Source organism: Panthera leo, chromosome A1 (assembly GCF_018350215.1).
Source record: "Panthera leo isolate Ple1 chromosome A1, P.leo_Ple1_pat1.1, whole genome shotgun sequence".
Classification (NCBI taxonomy): domain Eukaryota; kingdom Metazoa; phylum Chordata; class Mammalia; order Carnivora; family Felidae; genus Panthera; species Panthera leo.
In genome coordinates, this window is record NC_056679.1 from 21960621 (window position 1) to 21986513 (window position 25893).

A 25893-nucleotide genomic window follows, 5' to 3' on the forward strand; every position below is an offset into this window, starting at 1 on the left:
AGGTCATTAGGAGAGCTGTGAAAACAGAGATTGCTAGGTCCCACACACAGTATCTGATTCAATAGGTCTCAGCGGACCCCAATAATCTGCATTTCTAACAAGTCCCCAGGTGATGCTAAAGCAGCTTGTCCAGGGAACCCCCTCTGAGAATCATTCTCTCATGCTTCTGTCTTCCACTAGATTGTGAGCTTCTTGAGATGAGGGAGCATTTCTTACACCTCTTATTTCCAGGATCTAGTCAGTGTCCTGTACTCATTCAATCAATCAACAAATACTTACTGAATGCCTATTATGTGCCAGGCACTATTGTAGGCACTGGATTCATCATTTAAAACATTTATGTATTTATATACATAAATATATAAATTCATATATATATATATACACACACACATATAAATTCATATATATATGAATATATATATGAATATACATATATATATATATATATCCCTGCCCTCATAGAGCCTTCCTTCTGGTACTACATAGTAAATTCTCAATAAATGTTGAAAACTGAGTTGTAAAGTTTATAAGGTTGTAAAGAAGGAAATATGCATTATCATGAATATTTTAATAGTGCTTGTAAATATCCATTTTCTACTTCCTAAGCCTAGTTTTTCCCATTTTATGTTTCTCCCTTCTGATATCCCCCTCAACATCCAACACATGCATCCATAAACCTGGCAGTATACCAGGCTTTGGCATCTTATAAAAATTTTGCTGATTGATTTATAAAATATTAAATGTGGATGACATATTAGTAAAAAAACAACAATTCTAACATGAATTTAAACATGTATAATTAATATATTGAAGCAACTGGGAGGATGTAAGCAAATCTCAGTATTTTCATATTGATAAATATTTTAAAATAGCTTCACTACTGGTTTTCAAATTTGCCTTAGTTATCTCTAAGGATATCTCTCCTCCCCTCTCTCAATATTTAAGGCATTTCTCAACTGGCTGGTATGATGACTTTGAACTCCCAGTGCACCTAAGCGGGCTGCTGTTCAAATAGGGGCATTGGTCAACATTTGGATTCTCCTGTGTAGAGTTCTGAGAGACTCCGTTAGGAGGCCTCATGAGGCCAAGTGGTGTCGTGGAAGGGAAGGGGTTGATCGCAGGGGCAAACCTGATTATCTCTGCACAGCCAAGGCAGATGTGCCTCATGATGTCACATCCAGGCCCGTGGGCCATGGGCTATGCACTCCCTCCCTAACTCTAGGAAAGTGCAAGACATGTACCTTCATCTTTGGACTAATTTCCTGAAAGTTTCTCAGCAAATAAAAGTTGAGAGGTTTCACAAAGAGCAATTTGGAATGCAACTGACCTGACTGGCCATAATTTTACTTTCAAGATTCCCAGTATTCTTAAGGTTTGCAAATAATTTTTTTAAAACCTTCCACTGAAAGCCATGAGACACTCTATTAATTGTATGGAGCGAAAAATGGGCAGCATTGGTGAATGGAATTCAAAAAAGGCTAGTTTCAATACTCCAGACTATTTCTTCACTGTTAACATCATAACCAAAGTTGGCAGTGTGAATGACTTCAAGAATCAGTGCTGCCTCAGAATAGTATTTTCTTCCTACTGCTATCCCAAATCAGTGATATAACACCCTAGTCCAACAAATCATTGTGATTTCTACATATTGGAAGAGTTTTAAAAGAAAATTAAGAATGTTGTCAGGAATATACTTTTATAATGGGGATCATGTATATCAACTTCATTTTTATGAACCTAATTACTATTTAATTAGGATTCAATCCTAATTAAATTCCGATTATTAAAAAGCTTTAGGTATAATAAATGTGAACTTTTGGTGAGCCATACACCGACTTAAAAATGGCCAGGTCATCATTTACTTCCCTGGAGCAGTTTACTAATTATCACCTTCATAATCTGAAGGAATTAATATTTTTTAAAAGGTGTAGAATTCTCTGCTGAGATGTGACCCCAGTGAACCAGCCCCTCTAAAAAAATTGGCTAATGTAAAGCTAAGACAAGGAGAAATTAACCTCAACAGGTGATTAAATTGATCTCATTAAATTATTGCTACCTCATTTAATGTAATAAAAGACCACACCGCTATATTCTGGAAAACAGACAAATCTAAAATAAAAATATTGTCATTAACATCATTCATATGGTGATAATAAAGTAGCTTCCTTAAATTTTTTTTCCAGTTATTCATAAAATCCATCCTTATTTTCTGAGTTAACAAGGCTAAAGTTTTAAAAGTGCAATAAAAGTTCTTGAGGCTTCACTGCAGTCTAGACAGGACTTCTTAGCGGTTCCCGAGACACAGCTTTTTGCTTTGGTGCTGATCTTCACCGGGAGGTATGGGTCTCAACACACCATCTGGCGTTCAAGAATAACTCAATGTCAGGAAAGTTTCACTTCAAATACGTGGGTATTTGTTAAAGTCATATAGGTTATAAGATCAAAATAATGCCTAAATTCAAAAGGAACACTCATTTTTATTTTACCTTAAAATTCTCAACTGTTGAAGAACAGACTCCAGAAAACTCACTCTGGTAGTACAGTATCTGCCCTACTGACGAGCGGGTTCACTAAACTCTGAAATCTGTACTTTAAAAGGGCAAACATATGATATACAAATTCTACCTCAATAATGCTGTTACAAAATTTAAAAAGAGACAGGAATATTATTTGTTGCTATCAAGCACTTGTTCAAAAATATATATAAAACATGAACTTGCAGTTCAGTGAACAGTCATAAAGTAAACCAACATGTGACCCTAACCCAGGTCAATAAATAAAACATTGCCAACAAAGCAGAAGCCTTGCTCTTGTCCCTCCCTATCGCAACCTCGCCTTTCAATCTCAGGACTGCTAGCCGCAGCATGTTTTCCTTTCCTTGGTGATCTAGGAATAATAAATCCTAGATACAAGCCCTTTATTGATGATTAAGTGGCAAATATCTCCTATTCTATGGCTTGCCTTTGTACTCTTTCAATGACATCGTTTGATGAACAGATGTTCTTAATTTTAACACAGATAAATAAATTCATCTTTTGTATGGTTAGTGCCAATTGTGTCCTTTCCCTAACAACAGGGAATTATTAATTGACCCCCTCAAACACTGTTATTGAATACACATTCTTTAATCAGATCCACATGTATTTTTCTTTGCATTTTTTTCTCTTTTTTTCCTGGTTAATTTTTTTAGAAGATGGAGTGGATAGGTCTTTTTTTTCCAGATTGCAAATAAAAAATACACTACTTGAATAAGTAAAGCTAATTCAGAACACAGAAAATCAAGATATTTGCACGGAAATTATAGAATAGGAATTCTTTTCACAAAGACCTTTATATTTCCTAACTTTTCAGGGTAATCAAATCATTGTTATTATCAAAAAATTTTTACTTATTATAATTAACTTCCATTTACCTAGAATCCAAACAGATAACATAGCTAATATTTAAAGAGAATACTGTATAGCAATAACTCATAGTCAAAATTATGTGGCTAAGGAATTACAAGATCTCCCAAAGATGACATTACATTAAAAATACCTGTGTTAATATGCAAATAATAAAGCTTTGAAGACTAGTAAGTAATTCATTTATGGTAGCTGAGATGACTTTAGTTAGATTATTCAAATAACCAGAGCATTTCCTTTGTCTGACCAATCTCTGCAAATGTGCCTTTACTCTAATAAAAAAGTATATATCCTCTAATTTGGCCTTAGAGCCATCTGTATTAATTATACACATTTGTCCTTTCTAACTGTCCAGCAAGCTTTTGTTTGGTATAGAAGAGCCTTGTTGTTTACTCTTTCATATAAATTTAATTTATATATTCAATTTGTGCATGATTATTTGTATTAAACTGCAGATTCTATGGGACTGATTATAAACCAGCACTTTCCATTGAATCTAGCATATAGTAGATACACAAATGTTTGTAAAACAACTTGAATGGCAAAAATCTAACTTGCAAAAAGAAAATGGTCTATCTACAACCACAATTTCAAACACCTGATCATTAAAACTCACTATGTATCCTTTCTTCTTAGCAACAAAGTTAAGCTTAATAAGAGACTTTTAAATACTTACTCTCTCTGCTTTCAGGCTCATTTTGTTCACCCACACAAGTTCTTGATGGATTCAGCTGCCACTGTAAAAGGGTACAAACCTTTTATTTATATGTTTAAGAAGGATTTAATAAACAGCATTTCAGTACCCTGTTGTCAATATCAAAACATTTTTTTTAAATGTAAGGAAAAAAAAAAGCATGTTCATACCAACCAGTCCCTATAATGACCCTAAATGACCCTGAATGATATGACTTCTGGGATCAGAATCAATATTCTTAGGGAAGGAAGGAATTTTTTTTTAATATGGAATTTATTGTCCAATTGGTTTCCATACAGCACCCAGTGCTCATCCCAACAGGTGTCCTCCTCAATGCCCATCACCCACTTTCCCCTCCCTCCCACCCCCCATCAACCCTCAGTTTATTCTCAGTTTTTAAGAGTCTCTTATGGTTTGCCTCCCTCCTTCTCTAACTTTTTTTTTCCCTCCCTCTCCCCCGTGGTCTTCTGTTAAGTTTCTCAGGATCCACATAAGAGTGAAAACATATGGCATCTGTCTTTCTCTGTATGACTTATTTCACTTAGCATAACACTCTCCAGTTCATCCACGCTGCTACAAAAGGCCATATTTCATTCTTTCTCATTGCCAAGTAGTATTCTGTTGTGTATATAAACCACAATTTCTTTTTTTTTTTTAATTTTTTTTTTTTAACGTTTATTTATTTTTGAGACAGAGAGAGACAGAGCATGAACGGGGGAGGGTCAGAGAGAGAGGGAGACACAGAATCTGAAACAGGCTCCAGGCTCTGAGCTGTCTGCACAGAGCCCGACGCAGGGCTCGAACTCACGGACCGCGAGATCATGACCTGAGCCGAGGTCAGACGCTCAACCGACTGAGCCACCCAGGTGCCCCTAAACCACAATTTCTTTAACCATTCGTCAGTTGATGGACATTTAGGCTCTTTCCATAATTTAGCTATTGTTGAGAGTGCTGCTATAAACACTGGGGTGCAAGAGCCCCTATGCATCAGCACTCCTGTATCCCTTGGGTAAATTCCTGGCAGTGCTATTGCTGGGTCATAGGGTAGATCTATTTTTAATGTTTTGAGGAACCTCCACACTGTTTTCCAGAGTGGCTGCACCAGTTTGCATTCCCAGGAAGGAAGGAACTTTAAAGATCCTTTACTTTCATTTTAAAGGTAAAGAAGCAGAAGACCAGAGAAGTGCAGTGACTTGCCCACTAAGGGCAGCAACAGAATTCGCATCTGAGTTTGCCCAACACTGTAGAGTTTCCACCACACCACATTCCATCTCCAGGTCCTATGGCATCTTATAACAGCCAGAGAAGGCTTAGATATAAAGAGAGAAAGTACGACCAAGATAATCTTGCCTTTTAGTATGGTTATATCACATCATATACCATATCTCCTCTGATTACAGTTTTCCATCTCAACCGTTCAAAAAGAAATAGGGAAGCCTGATTGTTCTCAGATAGTACCGAGAAGCGTGGGGCAGCTGAGAAGAAAAACTGAGTGTAATCAGTACGTCACGGCACAGCCCTTCCCTTCTCACTTGGCTAGAAATCCCCATCATCAGAATTACTAATGACTTGACCAAAAAGGCCTATTAGGGCACTATGTCTAGAAAGGCACAACTCAATGTGCCTTCTGTAAGCATCAATGAGTTCATCAAACTATCATGATCCTTGAGGGGGAATGAGATACAAGACAAACATTTTTCCATGGATAAAAAAGTCTTTGGAAAGGGAGGACATCTAGAACTGGTTGGTTGCCTATAGAAATGGGATGGTTGGGATTAGCACCAGGAAAAAGAGGACTGACATGGGGTGGAAAATTACATATGAACTTAAAAAAAAAAAAAAAAAAAAAAAAAAAAAAGGCATGTTTCAAAACATGTCAAACTACTAAAATCTATTAATTTTGGAAAAGTAAAAACTAATAACACTGAATCTATATTTAAGGATAATCATAAAAAGACTATTTCTAACTTTAAGAAACTTAGGAGCCATTTAGGTGCCTCACAACAGGAGGATGGTTAAATAAGTTATATCTGTAAGTTAGAATATTGTATAACTATTAAACATTATTTTTGAAGAATTCTCAATGACACAGAAAATACAGCAACATGTTAACAGTAGTATCTATGAGCTGTAAGAAAATATCTGTTCTTCTTTACATCCTTGGTCCTCTAAAATGAGCATATATTACTTTCAAAATAAATAAATTTAAAATAAGTAATATGACCTAATAGAGAAAAATGTACATGTATTAAATAGAAAGAAAACAAAAGCTTTCTGAATAAGGACATGGGTCTACACTGGTAAAATCTATTCTTGAAAATACTGTTGCTCAGCCCTAGCCTAGTTTGCAACAATCCCACAGAACAGAATCACTCATCTCAAGGTATATGGTAACACCTCAAGGAGAAAAGCAAGTTTTCCAAACAAAATTAATTTCAATTTGCTTTAATCTTAAAAAAAATCAATTTTTTGGACATGCCTATACTACTGTTGACAATCTAAAAATAAGTATAACCATTATTGACATTCAAATTTAGAATGAATACTAGTTCATGTTAGTCTCTGGTATTTATAAAAAAAACAAAAAACAAAACAAAAAAAACCCTAGGCATTTAGCTAACCAGGGAGTTTAAGTCATTTACATAATATTGCAAACCAGGCCAGATGAGGGAAAGGAGGAGAAGGAGGAAAAGTAGGAGAGAGTTAACCTTCACCAGAAGGAGCACAGAGAAGAATCGTGTGCACCTGAGTGGGGTACTCCTGTGGGTCTTGGCCCATCTCTGCCGAGGGGCCTCACACCCTCTGTCTTCCTGCCTCCTTCTGCTTCTCTCACCCTATATCTTACATTCTTCTGACCTCTTCATTGTCTTTACAGTGAGAAAGCTACTCAAATCTGCCAGTAAGCAAAATATTTCAGAATTCACTTAATCTGTCTGTCACAGTCCTGAAGAGCTAGGTCATTTAATCTTTATGGAGAGAATGTGAAACAACTATTTCCTTCTACTCCTCAGGAGGAATGAAGAGACAGAAAACAAAAACACAAAACCAGAGATTTCTCTTTGACTAGCTGGATGTAAGTTTTTGTTTGCTTTTACAAAAGAGGCATCTTGCTCATCTCTCCTTTCTTTCAGGGCCCTCCTTTTTTTAAAAAATCATGAACTTTAAATAAAACTGGAAATAAAAAAACAAAAATAAATGACAAAAATAAAAAGGGTAAATAGTTATGATACTTCATACACACAAAACCTAGGCAATATGCTGTTATAATTCCAAAATTTTTAATATAAATATATAAGTATATGTATACACATATATAGTTTATTATTATTATTTTTTTAATGTTTTATTTATTTATTTTGAGAGAGAGAGAGCAGGAAAGGGGCAGAGAGGGAAGAAGAGAGAGAATCCCAAGTAGGCTTCACACTGCAAGCACAGAGTCTGATGCAGGGCTCGATTCCACGAACCATGAGATCATGACCTGAACCGAAACCAAGAGTCAGAGGCTTAAGCGACTGAGCCAGCCAGGTGCCCTAATAGACACTTTAAAACATATCTTTTTGGTGCCTTATATGTTCCAGGCACTCTGGACTCAAACAGGAATGTAAATTTGAAATTTATAAATAGTTATATGCCTTTTATATCTACCGCAAATTCTTGTATATAAGTGTTACATTAAATGCCAGAGTTATCATTAAAAATCAACATGATTCTGGAGAGGGGATCTTTTTGCTATATAGAACACTGGGACAACTGGTAAACTTTGGCTAGAATCTGTGGATGAAATTATCAATGATAATTTCCCAAGTTTTGTGGCTGTATCATGGTTTTGTAGGAGAATCTACCATTTGAGGAAATATGTAATAAACTATTTGAGAGTGATCTGGCTATCATTTTTTTTTAGTTTTTTTTTTTTCTTTTTTTTTGGGAGAGCATGAGCAGGGAAGGTGCAGAGAGAGGGGGACAGAGGATCCGAAGTGGGCTCTGCGCTGACAGTCTGACAGCAGAGAGCCCAATGTGGGGCTCGAACTCACCAACTGCAAGATCATGACCTGAGCCAAAGCTGGACACTCCACCGACTGAGCCACCCAGGCGCCCCGAGTGATCTGGCCACCATGTCAACAAGTTACTCTCAAACGTTTCTGAAAAAAAAAAGTTCTTTGTAGTGGTTTTGTAACTTTTCTGTATGTTTGAGATTGTTTCTAAAAGGTTTTTTAGGGGCGCCTGGCGCTGGGTGGCCCAGTCAGTTGAGTGTCAGACTTCAGGTCAAGTCACGATCTCATGGTTTGTGAGTTTGAGCTCCACATTGGGCCCTCTGCTGTCGGCACAGAGCCTGCTTTGGATCTTCTGTCCCCCTCTCTCTCTGCACCTTCCCCTGCTTGCTCTCTCTCTCTCTCAAAAATAAATAAACCAGAAAAAAAAAGTTTTTTAAAAGACTAAATATTAAAATAAAGTTCTATGTTTTCCATGAAGTATCTCAGTACTTTTTCTGAAACATCAAATATTAAATCCCTTCTATCTTTTCTAATTTTTCCCATGAGAAATGTGTCGTGAGGGCACGTGTGTGTGTGTGTGTGTGTGTGTGTGTGTGTATTTGTGTGGGTCCCTGTCTTTTGGGTAATCCTAAACTATTTTCATCTCTATTTACCACTCCAAACCAGAAGGGTGAAGAGGCGGGTGAGGGATTTTCTTTTGTTAGCCACCAGGTGGCACTAAAGGGTCCACCAATTCAGGATCTGTAAGGTCAATAATGTGCAACTTGTTAAGGACATGTCGATTCATAAAACAGAGATCCTAAGCTGAAAATCTGTAATTAGATGAGTAGTTGCACATAAAAATAAACTCAGTGACAATAGTTTGTTGAAAGTCTTTAAAAGCATGGGAATCACTAACTAAAAATATTCACCAGGGTAGGTAACAATATAATAGAAGGTATACTTGAAAAAAATGTGTATCTACTTACTGTAAATTTGCTAACACCCTCAAGTTCCCCAAATCTCATGTAAGAGATGTCTGCTTTCTTTTTTCCAACATCTACATCTCCTGCATAGATTTGTTTTATGCCTGCACCTTTAATTAAAGGTACACACTCATCACATGGGCACTTTGTGACAAAGATCATACTTCTTTCTTCTGGTTTTATTTCTTGACACCTACAAAAAATTTATAAGTATTAGGAAGGTAGCTTCCACAATGATAGTTATATTTTAGAGAAATCTTTAAATACTAAAACTGAGCTGCTTTTAAAACAAATTTACAGCATTATAAACAATAAACTTTATTCTTGCCAAATTAGTGAACATACAAAATAGATAAACTCATAAAATGTTAATATACAATCTGAACATGACAATTATTATAATTAAAATTCATTTATTATTCTAAGCAATTGGTAAGATGTTCAGTATTAGATTACAAATAAAAACAGAAAAAGACACTGAAAGAGAGAGGGAGGAAGGGAGGGAGAGCAAGAACAATGGATAAGTAAGAACTTTGTAATACCAGAATGAGGGGCTAGAAACTCTCCTCTTTGAGAGTTTACCATGAGAGATTAGACATTAGCTCATCATGGTAGCCAAAGGATCTAACCCTTATCTAGTATCGACTGATTATTTAATAAATGCTTATTAAATTGATAAATTAATATTAAAATTCTGCTTTGAGTTACAGTTCCTTTATTCCCTCTCTGAGAAAGGATACTTTATTTTAACAAGCGTTTGGCTTTAACAGATTCATACCTCCGCATAAAGTAAGGAAGTAAACCCGTAATGAAGAGCACAAGGAAAAGAACAGAGCAACTGTTTGCTGAGGGAGTTTAGGACCAAGAAATGCCCTCATCTGAAGCTATGGGGATTACACTTCCTGGTTCTGTGGTTTCCACTGCTCTCAGTCAGCTGTCCTACACAACCATCCGCCCTCCATATTCACCTCCCCAGTTCAGACTCATTCTGTTTGCCTAGACTAGGGCAACAGAATGTTATGCATCTGGTCTATTTAAATAATATACCTGCAACCTAAGTGATTGGTAGGGTGGCTCTGTCAACGCCCTTCCAACTCCCCACTTTTAAATTCAAAGTCCTCCCTTGTCCAGCCCCAACCTACTCCCACATGCTCCACAGTCCAGCCCAACTGGAACACTCATGTTCCCAAACACACAAGCATTTTCCTACTTCTAGACCATTGCTATGCCTGAAGCAAGGATGGCTTCAGGTAAGCCTCTTCAATTGCCACAATCCTACCAGACGTTCAGAACCCAGCTCAAATGCCAGCTCCTCCTTAAAGCTTTCCCCTTTCACTTCCCCTCCATCTGTAGCAGTCCATGAATTTCCACAGGACTTTGTGTTGGCATTTCCCAGAGAACCGATCACCTTGGCTCAAAAGCACTTTTCTATCCTCCTGCCACATTATAAGCTCCTCAAAGACCAAAGCCATGTCTCGCTCAGTTTTGAACCCCCTAAGATCACTCCCTCAGTGGTAATGACTGAGAAATGTTTGTGGAAATGATCTAAATGAACACCAGAAGGAGGTGATGCCAGTTATAATCTCTCACCGAAACTATGTTAAAGCAATTTGGTTCATGATAAAATCTATATATTCCTAAGTATATGCGTTCTAGGTTTAGAAAACAAAGGACATCTTACAACTGAGAAAGTGGAAGACCCTAAGGACAAACACCAAGTAGTTTTATATTGGAGAGAGAAGGAAGACAAAAAAACAAAACAAACAAACAAAAAAAAAACAGGCTCGCTCAGCAAATTTGTTTTTTTTTTTTTTAAATATATGAAATTTATTGTCAAATTGGTTTCCATACAACACCCAATGCTCATCCCAACAGGTGCCCTCCTCAATACCATCACCCACCCTCCCCTCCCTCCCACCCCCCATCAACCCTCAGTTCTCAGTTTTTAACAGTCTCTTATGCTTTGGCTCTCTCCCACTCTAACCTCTTTTTTTTTCCCCCTTCCCCTCCCCCATGGGTTTCTGTTAAGTTTCTCAGGATCCACATAAGAGTGAAACCATATGGCATCTGTCTTTCTCTGTATGGCTTATTTCACTTAGCATCACACTCTCCAGTTCCATCCACGTTGCTACAAAAGGCCATATTTCATTCTTTCTCATTGCCACGTAGTATTCCATTGTGTATATAAACCACAATTTCTTTATCCATTCATCAGTTGATGGACATTTAGGCTCTTTCCATAATTTGGCTATTGTTGAGAGTGCTGCTATAAACATTGGGGTACAAGTGCCCCTATGCCTCAGTACTCCTGTATCCCTTGGGTAAATTCCTAGCAGTGCTACTGCTGGGTCATAGGGTAGGTCTATTTTTAACTTTTTCAGGAACCTCCACACTGTTTTCCAGAGCGGCTGCACCAGTTTGCATTCCCACCAACAGTGCAAGAGGGTTCCCGTTTCTCCACATCCTCTCCAGCATCTACAGTCTCCTGATTTGTTCATTTTGGCCACTCTGACTCACTCAGCAAATTTGAAGGTGTGGAGGATCTCTGGCAATGGCCTCAGGTCAGACAGCCCAGACCAAGTATATCCGAAATTATACTTCTGAGAAGAATATTTCTTAGAATTAAAAAAAGAAAAGAAAAAGAAAGAAATTATAGCTAAAAGAAACTAATTTCAACTAACCCTTGCTACATTTTAAAGAAAAGACATGCAAACAAATTTCATACCTAAATGTCAAGGCATTCTGTTCCGCATGTACAATGTATCTGAATTTCCTTATTTCTCTGTCTTTCTGTTTATCATCCATGTGTGGGAAATCAGCATACTCGGACCCAACAGGAAAAGCATTATAACCGCATCCTATGAAGTACATGGCACCGGTTCCATCCCAACTCCTCTGTGAGAGCAAGCAAACCAACAAAGCTGAGCTGTCAACATAGAAGGGCATCTGGCAGTGTATTTAAAGTCTGGCATCACACTTTATATAACCAATTCCATTTTCTGTCACCAAAAACAAAAACAAAAACAAAAACAAAAAAAAACATACGATCCTACACCCTCCTGCTGCAACATGGTTTTATCAAAGCTAAATTTTAAGAAGTCTGATCATTTCTAACGTATAATCTCAAGGCAGTCCTTGGTGTTAGCTATTAAACACCAGCTTGTTTAATTCACAAACTGTTTGACTCGATTCAGACATCTTTCCCCAAATAAATGATAAGATCCTGGAAAACAGAAACCATGCTTTATGCCTCTTTTTTATGCCTTAAAGTACACCTATTAGAGTGCTCCACACATAACAGGTACTCCATAAGTAATTGTTAATTTTGTATATGCTCTGTGCTGTTCTACTGGTTAGCAAACCAGAAATGCTGAAAATATTTTGAACAATTTCAACTATTAGACTAAAAATATGCTGTAGTGATATTGCTGGAAAATAAAAATGCACTTTCCTTTAACTTCATATTTATTGTGTATTTATTTATATTGTGTATATATATTATAAAATAATATATATACAAAATAATACATATTTAATGAATCTTTTTACTTAAGTGGCTTTTTTAATTTCTCGTGGTCAATGGCATATTAGGTATAACATGAATGCTTTATCAGTTACTAGAGTGAAATATTTTATACAACATAAGTGTTTATAATAATTTAGAATATACTATAAACCACTAAATTTCAATATATTATAACTACTCATGTGATAATATCAACATACTCATTACTATGGCAGCTTGATAAAAATCATTGTTATGATGAGCCAATAAACACAAATAAAATGTTATCTCAATAATAAGAAGAAATTATTCTTGAGCATTTACTAAATGTCAAATATCATGCCAAGTTTTTCATGTATTATTTCATTTAATCAATCCTCACAACAATCTAGGCAGTAGTACTATTACTTTTCCCATTTTACAGATAAGGAAACTGAGGCCCAGAGAGATTAAACTTGTCTGGGGTTATAAATGCTAGTGACATAGCCAGAATTCAAGCCCAGGTTGCTGGACCCCAAACCCATGTCTTTCCACTTTACCAGGCTACCTACCATAGATAACTTGACTGGAAACTTAAATTCTCTACAAAGCACTTGAGAACCACATGTTAAGCCAAAAGGCTGCTGGGCATTCATATCAACACAAATGAGAGTTCCAGCCATAGGCCAGGCACTGTGCTGGGAATACAGCGGCAAGCAAGACAGGGTCTTCCTGCCCTCATAAACTGGAGATAAGAACCTGTGCACATAATTTCAACTGTGATGAGCATCATAAATTAGGCGCACAGAATGCTATGGGAGTTTGTGGCAGAGGAACCTATTCTATTAGGTGGTTAACAGGTGGGGCGAGTTAGGTAGAGTCAAGACATCTTTTGAAGGTGGAATTTATAGCACTTGGTGATTGATTATATATGTGTAGTAACAGGGAATGGTAATGGTGACCACTGATGAAGGATTAGGTTGGCAGGGAAGATACTGGATTATTGGCTAGGTTGAACGTGAGGGCCTTATGATACATCCAGGGAAATAGTCAAATTAGTTGCCGTGAAGTCTACTGAAGAAGAATCTAGGCTCCCTACTCACCTTTCAGCTAGCCTTATAGTTACTAAGTATCTCTTGATCCCACGCCTTTCCAACCCAACCCCACAACTCTGAGGCCTCATCATCTCCTTTTTCTTAACTCCCTATTTGCTGTCCAGCCCCACTTCATTCTTCTTATAATGTAAATCTGATCAAATTATTTTCCCACTTAAAATATTCTTGGATTGCACTGTCCAATACAGTAGCCATTAGCCACATGTGGTTAGTCTGAATTCAGAAGCACTAGAAGTGTAAAATACACACAGGACTGTGAAGACTTAATACTCTCCCCAGATGCAGAATATTTTATTAATAGCTTTTATGCCAATTACAGGTTGAAATAATATCTGGAAATATGATTAAATAAAATATATTACTGGGGGGCCTGGGTGGCTCAGTCGGTTAAGTGTCCGACTTCGGCTCAGGTCATAATCTCACAGTCTGTGGGTTCCAGCCCTGCGTCGGGCTCTGTGCTGACAGCTCAGCTCAGAGCCTGGAGCCTGCTTCCAATTCTGTGTCTCCCTCTCTCTCTGCCCCTCCCCTGCTCATGCTCTGTCTCTCTCTGTCTCAAAAATAAATAAAACATTAAATATATATATATATTCTTAAAATTAATTCACCTGTTTCTTTTTTTCTTTTTTTCTTTTTTTTTAATGTGGCTCCTCAAAAAAAAATTTTTTTTTTTTTTTAATTTATTTTTGGGACAGAGAGAGACAGAGCATGAATGGGGGAGGGGCAGAGAGAGAGGGAGACACAGAATCGGAAACAGGCTCCAGGCTCCGAGCCGTCAGCCCAGAGCCTGACGCGGGGCTCGAACTCACGGACCGCGAGATCATGACCTGGCTGAAGTCGGACGCTTAACCGACTGCGCCACCCAGGCGCCCCTCAAAAATTTAAAATTATGTGTAACTTGCTTTTTATTTCTGCTGGTTAGCACTAGAGTATCCCACTGTAGAAAGGATGAACTCTCTGCATGGTATGCAAAGTGCTTCGTGGTCCGGTCTAATTTTTTGCTACACTAATATACAGATAGTGTGCACATACTCCACTATGCACACTACAGCACATACTACACACCAAATCACTTGAATTTTCTCAAATTCTGTCTCGTACCCTCTACCTTTGCCTCTTATTTTCCCAGTCACGCTAATTTGCTCTGCCTGATGCCTTCCTACGCATTCTTCAAGACTAATAAATAGCACCCTACCTCCTCTAAGAATATTTTACTCATTTCTCCAAGCAGTGTAGAGATTTCTGCTCCCTGCACTCCCAGTGTCATGTTATAATTACAGTTATATACCAGCCCGTTTTTCGTTCCCCCGTCTCCATTAATAGACTATTTAAGGCCACCAAGGGCAGGAAACGTGGTCCTTACCTCCCCACTGTTCATTGTGGCACAGCGCCTACCCTGTGGAAAATGTTTAATAAATGTTTGCTAAATCAATTAATCTACCTAGAAAATTGTTGGGGGAATGATCAAATATTTATCGAATTTAACAAATGCACCAAAATGAAATATTAACCCCAATGGATCAATAAAATATAATGCACTTAAGATTGAACTAGGTTTAAACAAAATCAAGGTTAAATGTTTAAAGAACTATCTTCATACTTACAGATTTTCCTTCTGCCCAAATGACTGCTCCAACTCCAGTTTTATGATCCTCTGAAAGATAAATGTCATTTAACACAGCACAAATCAGTGATTTGTTAGTTTCAGAAATACAAGTTTCTAAAAACAGTACATAGTATTGAAACATAATTCACAATGTAGCAGCAATCCTTGATATCTTCACTAACTATAGAAATAAATAGCTTTTTATTACTAAATAAATTTGTGTAGTAAAAGTTTACCACTAAAGTAAATACTTTCAGGCATGGAATATGGGAACCAGGTACTAAATAACCATACAGTGTCATTACCAACCCAATCACACAGGATCTATATGCTGAGCTCATTACAATGGCAGTGCCCACAGTCAGATCACCGCAAAGCTGTAACCAGAACCGAGGGTAATTTTATAGATTCTCCACCAACAAATCAGTCTCTAAAAGACTATTTCTAACAGATGAGGAAATTGACTTAAAAAGAAGTTTCTGAACTAATGAATTTAATGTAACAATAATTCACAACAATCAAATCTGTCTTCTAGCATTTTTTACACTCTAATCATGGAAAATACATTTTATGGAAATATTGTTGCTAAGAAATAAAGCTCAAACTTATAATACAAACAAAAGCAAGTTTTTATGGGCTTTCATATCTATATGAAAGTCCTTTTCCTGACCTTCAGAGTTTATCTCAATGGGAAAAGAATGCCAACTTAGTGAATGATGCTCATTTCTAAATCAAGTGGAAGTTATAAACATAAGGTTACAATTTCCCTGCAGAACCAAAACCTCTACAACAAATAAAGCTGTAGTTTTTAAAACCATGAATCTGAAACAGAAAGTTTTAAAAAAAACAAAATAGAAATGCTGCATATCAAGGATTTACTTTTTCCTTTTACTAATACAAAGATAAGTTTCAAATTTCTAAAGACAATTATAATTACGAAAACCACAGTATTTATCAAAATCTTAATAAGGGACTGATGTGGTTAAGCAGGTACATTTACGCAGAAACAGTAACAATCTGGGAACTTACTCTAGGGCATTTTCATATTGGTAAGGATTAAATGAAACTGTAGTTTCACTCCACAATTTCCCAAAAGTTAATCCCTCCAATGATAACTTCATTCCATCTAGGTATTAAAAACTAGTTTGCCTTACAAATAAGTTAATTTTTAAAACTTACGATACTATAATAAATTCCCCATCTTCAGTTCAAGCAAGCTCAAGTTTTCACAATTATATCACAAAGCATTTGTGTAATTTATTTTAAGCACTTTTTACCCATTATCTCATTTTTACCGTAAAGGTAAAGCAGATAAAATTTCCTTTTCTAGATGAGAAAACAGGCAAAGTAATCAAGTGACTAAAATTTAGCCCACTAAATGAAATCTACCCCTCCCTTTGACATTAAGAATTTCGTAACAAAGATTTCCCTTTATTGAACGCCCAAGTGAGACAATGCTGAAAAGTTCCTGTATTCATGAAATTTATAGTCTGAAGTGGGAGACAGACAGGAAGCACCCATGTGCTGTGCTTGTGCTAGAATGGAAATGCACCCCATGCTGAGGAATGGAGGGTATGGGAAGGCTTATTCTAGAGTGGAGATTCATGGAAGAGATTTTGCTGTAAACAAAACTTTGTTCCTTCTAAGATGTGCAGAACATAACATAAGGGTGGAAAAGAATATAATTATGGCTTTATGCTCATTTCTAAGGCAAGTGGCAGAAGTTATAAATATAAACCAAAACCTTTAAGTAAAACTATCCTTAATACATGTACAAACCTGAAACAAAAAATGAGAGACTGAAATAGAAATTCTTCATATGAAGAGTCTATTTTTCCTACCAGCAACACTAAGTATTTTTCATGTTATGTTTTTTTTTAGTCTCAGGAGCCACTTTTTCTGTTTCAGTCTGGGGACAGACTAAACCTTGTCAGGAGGGGAAAAATGTAATTTTCCCTCAGTATGTGGCTCTACTGCCTTTCTAAGTTTAGTTAAACCAACAGAATATTCTTTTCTATGTCTCTTAAAATCAGAATAAAATTTTATCCATGTTAGATGGAGTAGATTTCACACAGCTCCAAGGTCGGATGACAGATGAGGTAATTTCTCAAGAATCTTTTCATGTCTGCAATTTGTACAGACATTGCTCCCCATAATCTGCTCATTCACAGGTTTTCTTTCTCTGTATACCTTTGAAGGAAAAGGTCAACTTATTATATTCACTGAGCCAAATTTCTGAGACTCCAATCACCAAAAGTCAGAGAACTCTTCAGCCCACGATTCTGGAACACAGGTGTGGTTATTTTAGCTCCAGATTCTGTGGTCATATCAGCATTTGCCCAAGTGTGGTCCACAGCCACTTCATCAGAATCACTGGATGTTTGTTAAAAGGAAGACTCCTGGCTCCCAGGGAAATCCCCTGAAGTGACCTCTCCAAAGACTTCAGCCAGGGCTCAGGAACCCACATTTTTCATGAGCATCCCCTCTGATTCATAGGCACACTACAAGTTGAGAACCACCAAGTTATGATCTGAAACAGTTAACTTTCATGGCTTCTCCAACCTACTTTCATCATCAATGTTGTGGTTCAGGAGGAAGGCATAATCCTCAGCTTTGAAAAACACTTAGTCTAAGGGAAAATGGGACCCCCAAAAAAGATTTAAAAATCACACTTAAATCAGGTAGACAAGATGCAATGCCCTCCTCTTTTTTCCCCCCTCTAGAGTCTAATTGAATTTTGTCATGTTTTTGCTACCTCATAGCTTCTTTTAATGACACCTCTGTGGATCCTATTTATTCATCATTTAAAATACAATTATTAAGCACCAGCTTCTCAATTACTTTTAGAAGTCTGTTGTTAGAGGTTCTGGAATTCATTTCACTCATATTTTTAAATAAAGTGGTTTAATGAAATGGTGTCTTCACCTATGGAGTGAAATAAAATCAAAGTAAACTGAACAGTGTGAAATTAAAAGCCTGAGTTTTTAGGACACTCCATCAGGGGCTATCTAACTTGCTGGACTGCCCTCAGTGTTAAATAAGATACATATATAAATTGCCCGGCTCTGTGCCTGAAACATTCTAGGTGCTTAATAAATTGTTACTGTTATATAGGTCCAGTATTTCTCATCTGAAGTCCCTTTTATCAAGTTTTTTTTTTTTTTTTTTACAGCTTGATGTACTTATTTCATGGTCACACCTAACCAAATATTTAGTGCAAATATTCATACATTCTACTCCACATGTATGTGTTTGATTATAATGCACTGTGCCAGACCCCCTGGAATGCTGTGTCATATACAATACATGTACCATATTACCTTTCTAAAATCTGAAAAATTCTGAACTCCTTTTCATCTGGCTCCAAGAATTTTGGATAAGGGATTGTGGACCATTTAACTTTGGATATAAAAAGATTTCCTTTATCCACTCAGCACATCATGCTTAGTGCTAAGGAAAAACTGTCCCTTCCCTGGGAGAGCAGAGAGTGGTGTGGAGTGCGTGACAGAGAGTTGCATCCTATTCAAGATTTGGGTTCCAGGCAAAAAAGCCATCCACAATAAAAAAAAAAAAAATTAACCTGTAAAAATCTTTCAAGTTACCCATCAAGAGCAGAAGCACAACTTCATGTATAAAACTCTGCACAGAAATAGTAGATACATTTATAGAATATCTTATAAAGAACATAGATGCAAATTTCTATCTATGCATTACTGCACCTTTACACACTGGAATCCTACATGGCACGACGAGATGTTCTCCTATGAGAAGAGATACTGAAATCAACTAAAAGAACAGCAGATTCCGATCTCCCAGCTTACGCTCACCCTGGAATCAACTGAATTCTAATTAGCAAAGGAGAATTAATTAGTGAATTATAGCTGTAACAGCTGTTCCCATTTATGTTTCTGCCCTTCCAGTACGGTTTAGAGAAAAATTATTTACAAGGCTGGTTTTGGCAAAGAGACTAACGTGCAGCCCACAATACAACATAATTACATTAAATCAGTCTTTTACATAATTGTTTGGAGTCATATAGCTTGTGCCTGTAGTAGAACCACATTCTTTAATAAGAGTTGAGTGATTATTAACCCTGCTGAATGGCAGAATCCCTTGCAGAACTTTAAAAATTCATAAGCCTAGGCCACACCCTTAGGAACCTCTGTTCAGTAGGTCTGGGTTGGAATTTGAGCAATTGGACTTTTAATAAAAGATTAATTGTGATTCTGAAATGCGGTCATCGAAGATCTCCATTCTACTGAAAGTACTTTGATTGTGGTCTTTGTTTAGAATATACTGCAGACCAGTGGTATTTGTATGGACCTTTTCTTAAGATTTTCTTTCTTCTTCTTTCTTGGGATAAGCTAAAAAAATCCTCCATTCACCAAATCTTACTCTACTCCTCCTCCTGCCTGTACTTTTCCTCCTTATTTCAAAGTCACATTTAAAAAAGTGATCAAGATTCTACTTTGAAAAATCTTACATCTGGTAAGATGTGAAAACATTGTTCTATAATTAGAAATACAGATGCCATCTTTTATCACAATAAAGAAAATTCCCAATAGTTTCCTTTTTCACATATACACTCATGCACAACTTAATAAAGTTAAAAATGTTTGATTTCTCAACTTGCTGATGGAAGACATACCAGCAATGGGAAGAATTTGTCAATATTCCTTTACTTTAATTCTGTTATTTTGAATTCATTTTTTATTATAAAGATTTTCAAAGTTTTTATTAAATACCGAATACATTGGGGCGCCTTGGTGGCTCAGTCGGTTAAACGTCCGACTTCAGCTCAGGTCATGATCTCGCAGTTTGTGAGTTCGAGCCCCACGTCGGACCCTATGCTGACAGCTCAGAGCCTGGAGCCTGCTTCGGATTCTGTGTTTCCCCCCTCTCTCTGCCCCTCCCACACTCATGCTCTGTCTCTCTCTCTCAATAATAAATAAACATTAAAAACATTTAAAAAAAAATACCAAATACATACAAAATACTGAAGAGTTAATTAAAAATGAATGATTTTTGGTTCTCTTTCTCTTTTTGTCCCATCTCTAGTGGAGAGCTCAATGAACAATGAGAACACAGAAGCAGGAAGCAGAAAGAAGGTCCTACATAATCAGGCCCTGATTTATAAATGTAGCACTGAATATAAGGCCGCAAGGAATCCTAAAACTGCTGAGTTGTCTACTCAAGGGTCTCGCTAACTTCTACACATATAGTGACCAACAAAACTTCAGTACTAAGAAAGAGTAAATGAACTCTACCATGGATGACATGAATACCATTTTACTTCTGAGACAAATACAACCCAATCAATCAGCCCCAATTTATGCACTAAGCATGTAACTCACCAGTTCGATATGCCAATAACCTGGCCTGAACCATGCAGTGCCTTGCAATTTCTTGTGGCAAACTTTGATTGTGAATTTCATTAATCTGTCCGGTATTACCACAATAAAATCCGTAGTGCTTAAAGTTGGGCACACTGGAAGCTACTGTGGCCAAAAGAAGGATAAGGTCTTTCATGTTTTGCCTTAGATTGCTAAAGTATGGATTTTCACAGAGGTTCTCCAAACCTATAGTCATCAGTATTTGCTTATGCATGTCTTCATTTGGAACCAAAAATAACATTTCAAATTCTTTTATTCTTTCTTGTTTACATTCAGAATAAAAGTCAACGTTAGCATCCGGCAGTGTTTTTGCAATTTTTTGAATAAAGTCACATTTGTAAGAGGTCTCCTCTACAAACTGCACCATATAACACACCAAAGGCTGAAGTAAGACACACACGTGGGCCCGACTGTTTGACTTCAATCTTTCCACTGCTTTGGCATCTAACTTCGCATCTTCAGAACTAGAAGCCTCAGTAAGCAAACTTATTTCTGGATCAGCAGGCCAGTATGAAATTCGGTTAACTCCAGCTGAAATACAAAATATGAAAGGTAGTTATCAGACACATGCTGAAGTTAAGGGTTTTCATGATAAATCCACCATATCACTGTGGTAGATCCAGAGGTCCCAATATGATAAATACCCATTATGAAGTCAATTTTAATATAGATCGAAGGTTGGCAAACTATAGCCCATCGGCTAAATCTGTCCCATTGCCTGTTTTTGTACAGCTGGCAAGTTTAAGAATGGATTTTATAGTTTTAAATAATTGCAGAAGGTCAAAAGAATAGTATTTTATGACACATGAAAATTGTATGAAACTCAAAACTCGGTGTCTATAAATAAAGTTTTATTTGAAAACAGACTCACCCATTCATTGACCTAGTCTCTAGCTGCTTTTGCACAAAAATGGAGTAGCTGAGTTGAATATCTGTACAGACACCATATGGCCTGCAAAGCCTAAAATATTTACTATCTAGCCCTTTATAGGAAAAGATAGGTGATCCTTAACAAAGCTCATGGAAGATACTTGTGGAATCACTGGCTTTGCCAAAGTGTGGTCCCAAAGCCCAGTGCCAGGACTAAATACCAGAGTCCTACAAGTAATCAAGTGGCTGCTTTTAGAAATATCAGAGCCAACAATTGATACTGTCCAGAGTTTGTATTTGAAATAAACAATTCATCCATATGTGAAAAATGTACCTTTGCTCTGAATTCTTCCTCTGGGAAGCTACTCTAAAAAATTATTCTAAACAGAAACAGAAAAAATTCATGCATGCATATATTTAGTGCAGCACTGTTTAAAACAGTAAAAATATAGAAAAAATCTAAATGGCTAAAATAATGTGAGGGCAACAGTGTGTGTGCGTGCGTGTGCGCGTGCGTGTGTTGGGGGGATGGGGAAACAATATTAATTTTTTTAAGTCCACAAAATTAAAAACAAAACAATAAACTAGAATTTTCAATCAATGTGACAGTAGGTTAGTAATCTTTAATATACAGAGAAGATTTTAATTCATTAACAGCACATATGAATTGACAAGAACAATAAGGCCTCGAGAGAGGCAAAATGATATGATCAGACAATTTACAAAATAGAAAACAAAACTAGATTACAAACAGATGAAAAAAATATTTTGCATTTGAGAGGGAACAATGAGATGCCTTATACAGGGTACAGCATTAAGCATTCAAATGTTCATTAATTAATTAGTCGTTTACAAAGAGACCCCTTTGCTAGTATCTCCTGCAATTTCAGCTAGGAAAGAGACTTTTTACAATTGTGCCCAGAAGCGAAAAGACAGATGGCCCATAGGGTGTCCTACATTCAAAGTAACAGATGAACTACAAAGTCTTAGTTGAACAAGCGCACATTTCTATCTACTCCCTGCTACTCCTGAGTCTTACTGTGGCTTGGGTTATAAATCAATTCTGAAGGCCTCGAAGCTAATATTAGAAGTTTCCGGTGGCTGCATTTCACCTTCCCTCTGTTGGAGTTCTCATAATCCATTTCCTACTCAGTAGTGATAGTCAATCTTTCATCTAAGCATCTGGTTGCTTCTAGTAATCCTGACTTAAGGAGAAGAGAGGATGACTAGTCTTTGGACAAATGGTCATGTACCAGTGGCAAATGCTACAGCAGAGGTTTTCAGATTTGTTGGTTTGTTTCAAACTCTGTTACACTCTTAAAATTAATGAGAACCCCAAAGAGCTTTGTTTATGTAGATTGTACCTACTGATATTTACTGTATCAGAAAATTCAAACAAATTTCAAAAAATATTTATTAATTCATTAAAGGAATAGAGAACCTACTATATATTAATATAAATAACAGTTTAATAAAAACAAAAACAACATATATTTCCCAAAACAGCAACAAAAACTAGTTGAAAAGAATGGCATTGTTTTAAATGTTTACAAGTTTATTATTTAGCTTAACAGAAGATAGCTGGGTTCTCAAATCTGCTCCTGCTTTCAATCTGTTGTCATAGGTTTTCACTGAAGTATATGAAAAATATCCAGCCTCACAAAGATGTGCAGTTGAAAAAGGAGTATTTTAACAGCCATTTAAGGTAAGTGAATATTCTTCCTTCATACTACATAAAAGTTTGACAAGGGATAATTTCTTAAAGGTTAGTTACAATGTGGAATCTGAAATATAACAACAAACTTTTTGTACAATTATGCTAAGGTCCATTGGTTTATTGAGCACTTAGAATGGCACTTTCGCTCATGCATGACTTTGTAGCATCATGCATTGGTCGTTTGGAAATACTGGTTTACTGATTTTACAATATTAAAAAAAAAAGTTCTATTCATTAATATTATCATCACTGATATCACATCAGAAGAGTCTTCAAGTGTCGGGAAGCTACATGTTGCTCATGATGGTGGATATGAGTTTTTCAAAATTCTAATTTTCATTTGAAGACTCAACTTTTTTTTAAGTTTTATTTATTTTGAAAGAGTGCATGCACATGAGTGGGGGAGGGAGAGAGAGGGAGAATCCTAAGCAGGGCTCAAACGCATGAACTGTGAGATCATGACTTGAGCCGAAACCAAGAATTGGATGCTTAATCAACTGAGCCACCCAGGTGCCCCTTGAAGACTCAACTTTTATTATTGGCAACAAATACTATCCGTTGTTTTGAGAGAATGCTGCCAAACAGCCAAGTGTAAAGAATTACAGTTTGTTAGTTTACAGTGTTCAATGAAAAAAAGTGGACAATTCAGTTCATAACATAAGCATAAAGAGTTGGGGTCCCCAGAAAAAGAAAGAGAAGTCATTTTAGGCCCCTAGCTCTGCTCCTCAATCTATGCCTTACCAGCTCTAGACTCCCTAGCACACTTCTTGCAGAACTTCTAGGAAGTGTCAGAATTGCAAAGAAATGCAAAAGGATTTAAGGGGTGCCTGGGTGGCTCAGTTGGTTAAGAGATTAAGCCTCTGACTCGAGCTCAGGTCACGATCTCACGGTTTGTGAGTTCAAGCCCCGTGTGGCGCTCTGTGCTGACAGCTCAGAGTATGGAGCCTGCTTGGGATTCTGTGTCTCCCTCTCTCTCTGCCTCTCCCCCACTCGCACTCTGTCTCTCCCTCTCTCTCTCTCTTTCTCAAAAATAAACAAACATTAAACAATTTTTTTTAAAATGCAAACGATTTTAAGGGAACAAAGGGAATGCAAAAACTAACAATCTCTACCAAAATAGCCTAATCATTTCAGTCACAATAATTCAGTGGTAAAAACTCACAGTGCTGTTTCAGAAGTAAGCAAGGCCCTGCACTCCCTAACAGAGATAAGAAGCCCAAGACCCCATCCAGCTGATACCAGCTCTCAGTGCTTGCCCATAGCCCCTTATTTGCTGCAAAGAGTTTCCTTTGTGTGACAACTCCACCAAGGATCTGCCTCATAAACTCCAGTTAGTTTGGATACAATAACTCAAACAACTGCACCCAGCAAGTGGTTTTCCTTCAGGCAACCTTCAAACTCAGGTTTGTAGGGCAAGTGCTTTAGGCCCACCTCCTATTTTTTTCACACCGAATATTAAAAAGATGTGTACTCAAGGGTTGGGATTTAATAAAATTAATAATTTTTACTGTTTCATCACAGACATTCTTACATGAAACTCTCTTTTTTTTAAAGTTTATTTATTTATTTATTTATTTATTTATTTGAGAGAGAGAGAGAGAGAGAGAGAGAGAGAGAGAGAGAGTGAACAAGCAGGGAAGGGGCAGAGAGAGAATCCCAAGCAGGCTCCATGCTGTCAGCACAGAGCCTGATGCAGGGCTCGATCTTACCAACTGTGAGATCATGACCCGAGCCGAAATTCATTCAGACACTTTACCAATTTGAGTCATTGAGGCACCGCATGAAACCCTCTTTTTTAACTCCAAGTTCGTGGCCTTGAAGAGTACAAGGACTACTATCAGCTTGATTCGTACTACGGCAACAGTAGTTTTACTCATCATCGTTTTGGTACTATTAGTATAAATGTAGTATCATTATGAAAACAATTTTATCTTGTGGACCATCAGGAATCCAAAAACCACATTTTGAGAACCACCATGCTTTGGAAACGTTTCCTTTAACTGACTTAATAGTATTTGTAATTAAAATAACTTCATTATAGCATGGGGCTAAACCATGACCCTTCCCAAGATAAAATATATAAGCCTACGATAACCACAATTTTATTTATATATGGGCTTAATACTAACACGAAAGCATTTCCATGGTAGGTCCTTCCTGATTTTCCACACTTCATTTGTTTTGCCAGGTTCAAACGTCTTAAATCAAAGACATGAAGCAGTGGTGAGTTACTTGCATTCCCCTATCTTTCTAATTCTTTCCTTCTAATTCTGATTCTCTAACAGCTCTGAGGCTATTAAGAGTGATTTCAGCATAGTCAGCTTAGCACAAAACACAACTATGTTTTATTCATTTTTCTCCCTTGACTCTAGGAGAGATCAGTCAACACATATTTTGTTTCTTTCTATATCAATGCCACCATCTCCACCTATTTAAACCACTTTTACACCCAGCCTAATGAGCTCTCAACCTCCTATCTTTCCGTGTTTCAATTCAGTAATAAAAAATTCAAAAGTAATAATAGAAATTTTAATCATGTTACATCCTGCTCAAGAAGGTTCAGTGGCTCCATATTATTAATAATAGGGTTTATAGGTCAATTAACACAAGTGACCTAAGTAAAATGAATATCCAATCTGCACAATCAATTGGT

At 36.9% G+C, this 25893-nt stretch overlaps 1 protein-coding gene across 2 annotated transcripts in view; it reads right to left on the bottom strand.

Annotated features, from left to right (window-relative positions):
* Window positions 1-2039: 2039 nt before the first annotated feature.
* The window catches only part of CDADC1 (cytidine and dCMP deaminase domain containing 1), a 46483-nt gene continuing 22629 nt past the window's right edge, over window positions 2040-25893 (bottom strand). Inside the window, exons 5-11 of one of the 2 annotated variants that reach the window (XM_042913283.1) lie at window positions 20615-21184; window positions 18980-19021; window positions 15259-15308; window positions 11784-11953; window positions 9062-9251; window positions 4084-4144; window positions 2040-2361 (exon numbers count right to left, since the gene is read on the bottom strand). In XM_042913283.1, the coding sequence (XP_042769217.1) occupies window positions 2288-2361; window positions 4084-4144; window positions 9062-9251; window positions 11784-11953; window positions 15259-15308; window positions 18980-19021; window positions 20615-21184 (1157 nt within the window). In that variant the 3' untranslated portion in view covers window positions 2040-2287. The remainder of the gene's footprint in view (window positions 2362-4083; window positions 4145-9061; window positions 9252-11783; window positions 11954-15258; window positions 15309-18979; window positions 19022-20614; window positions 21185-25893) is intronic. The other variant, XM_042913356.1, reaches the window with a different exon arrangement.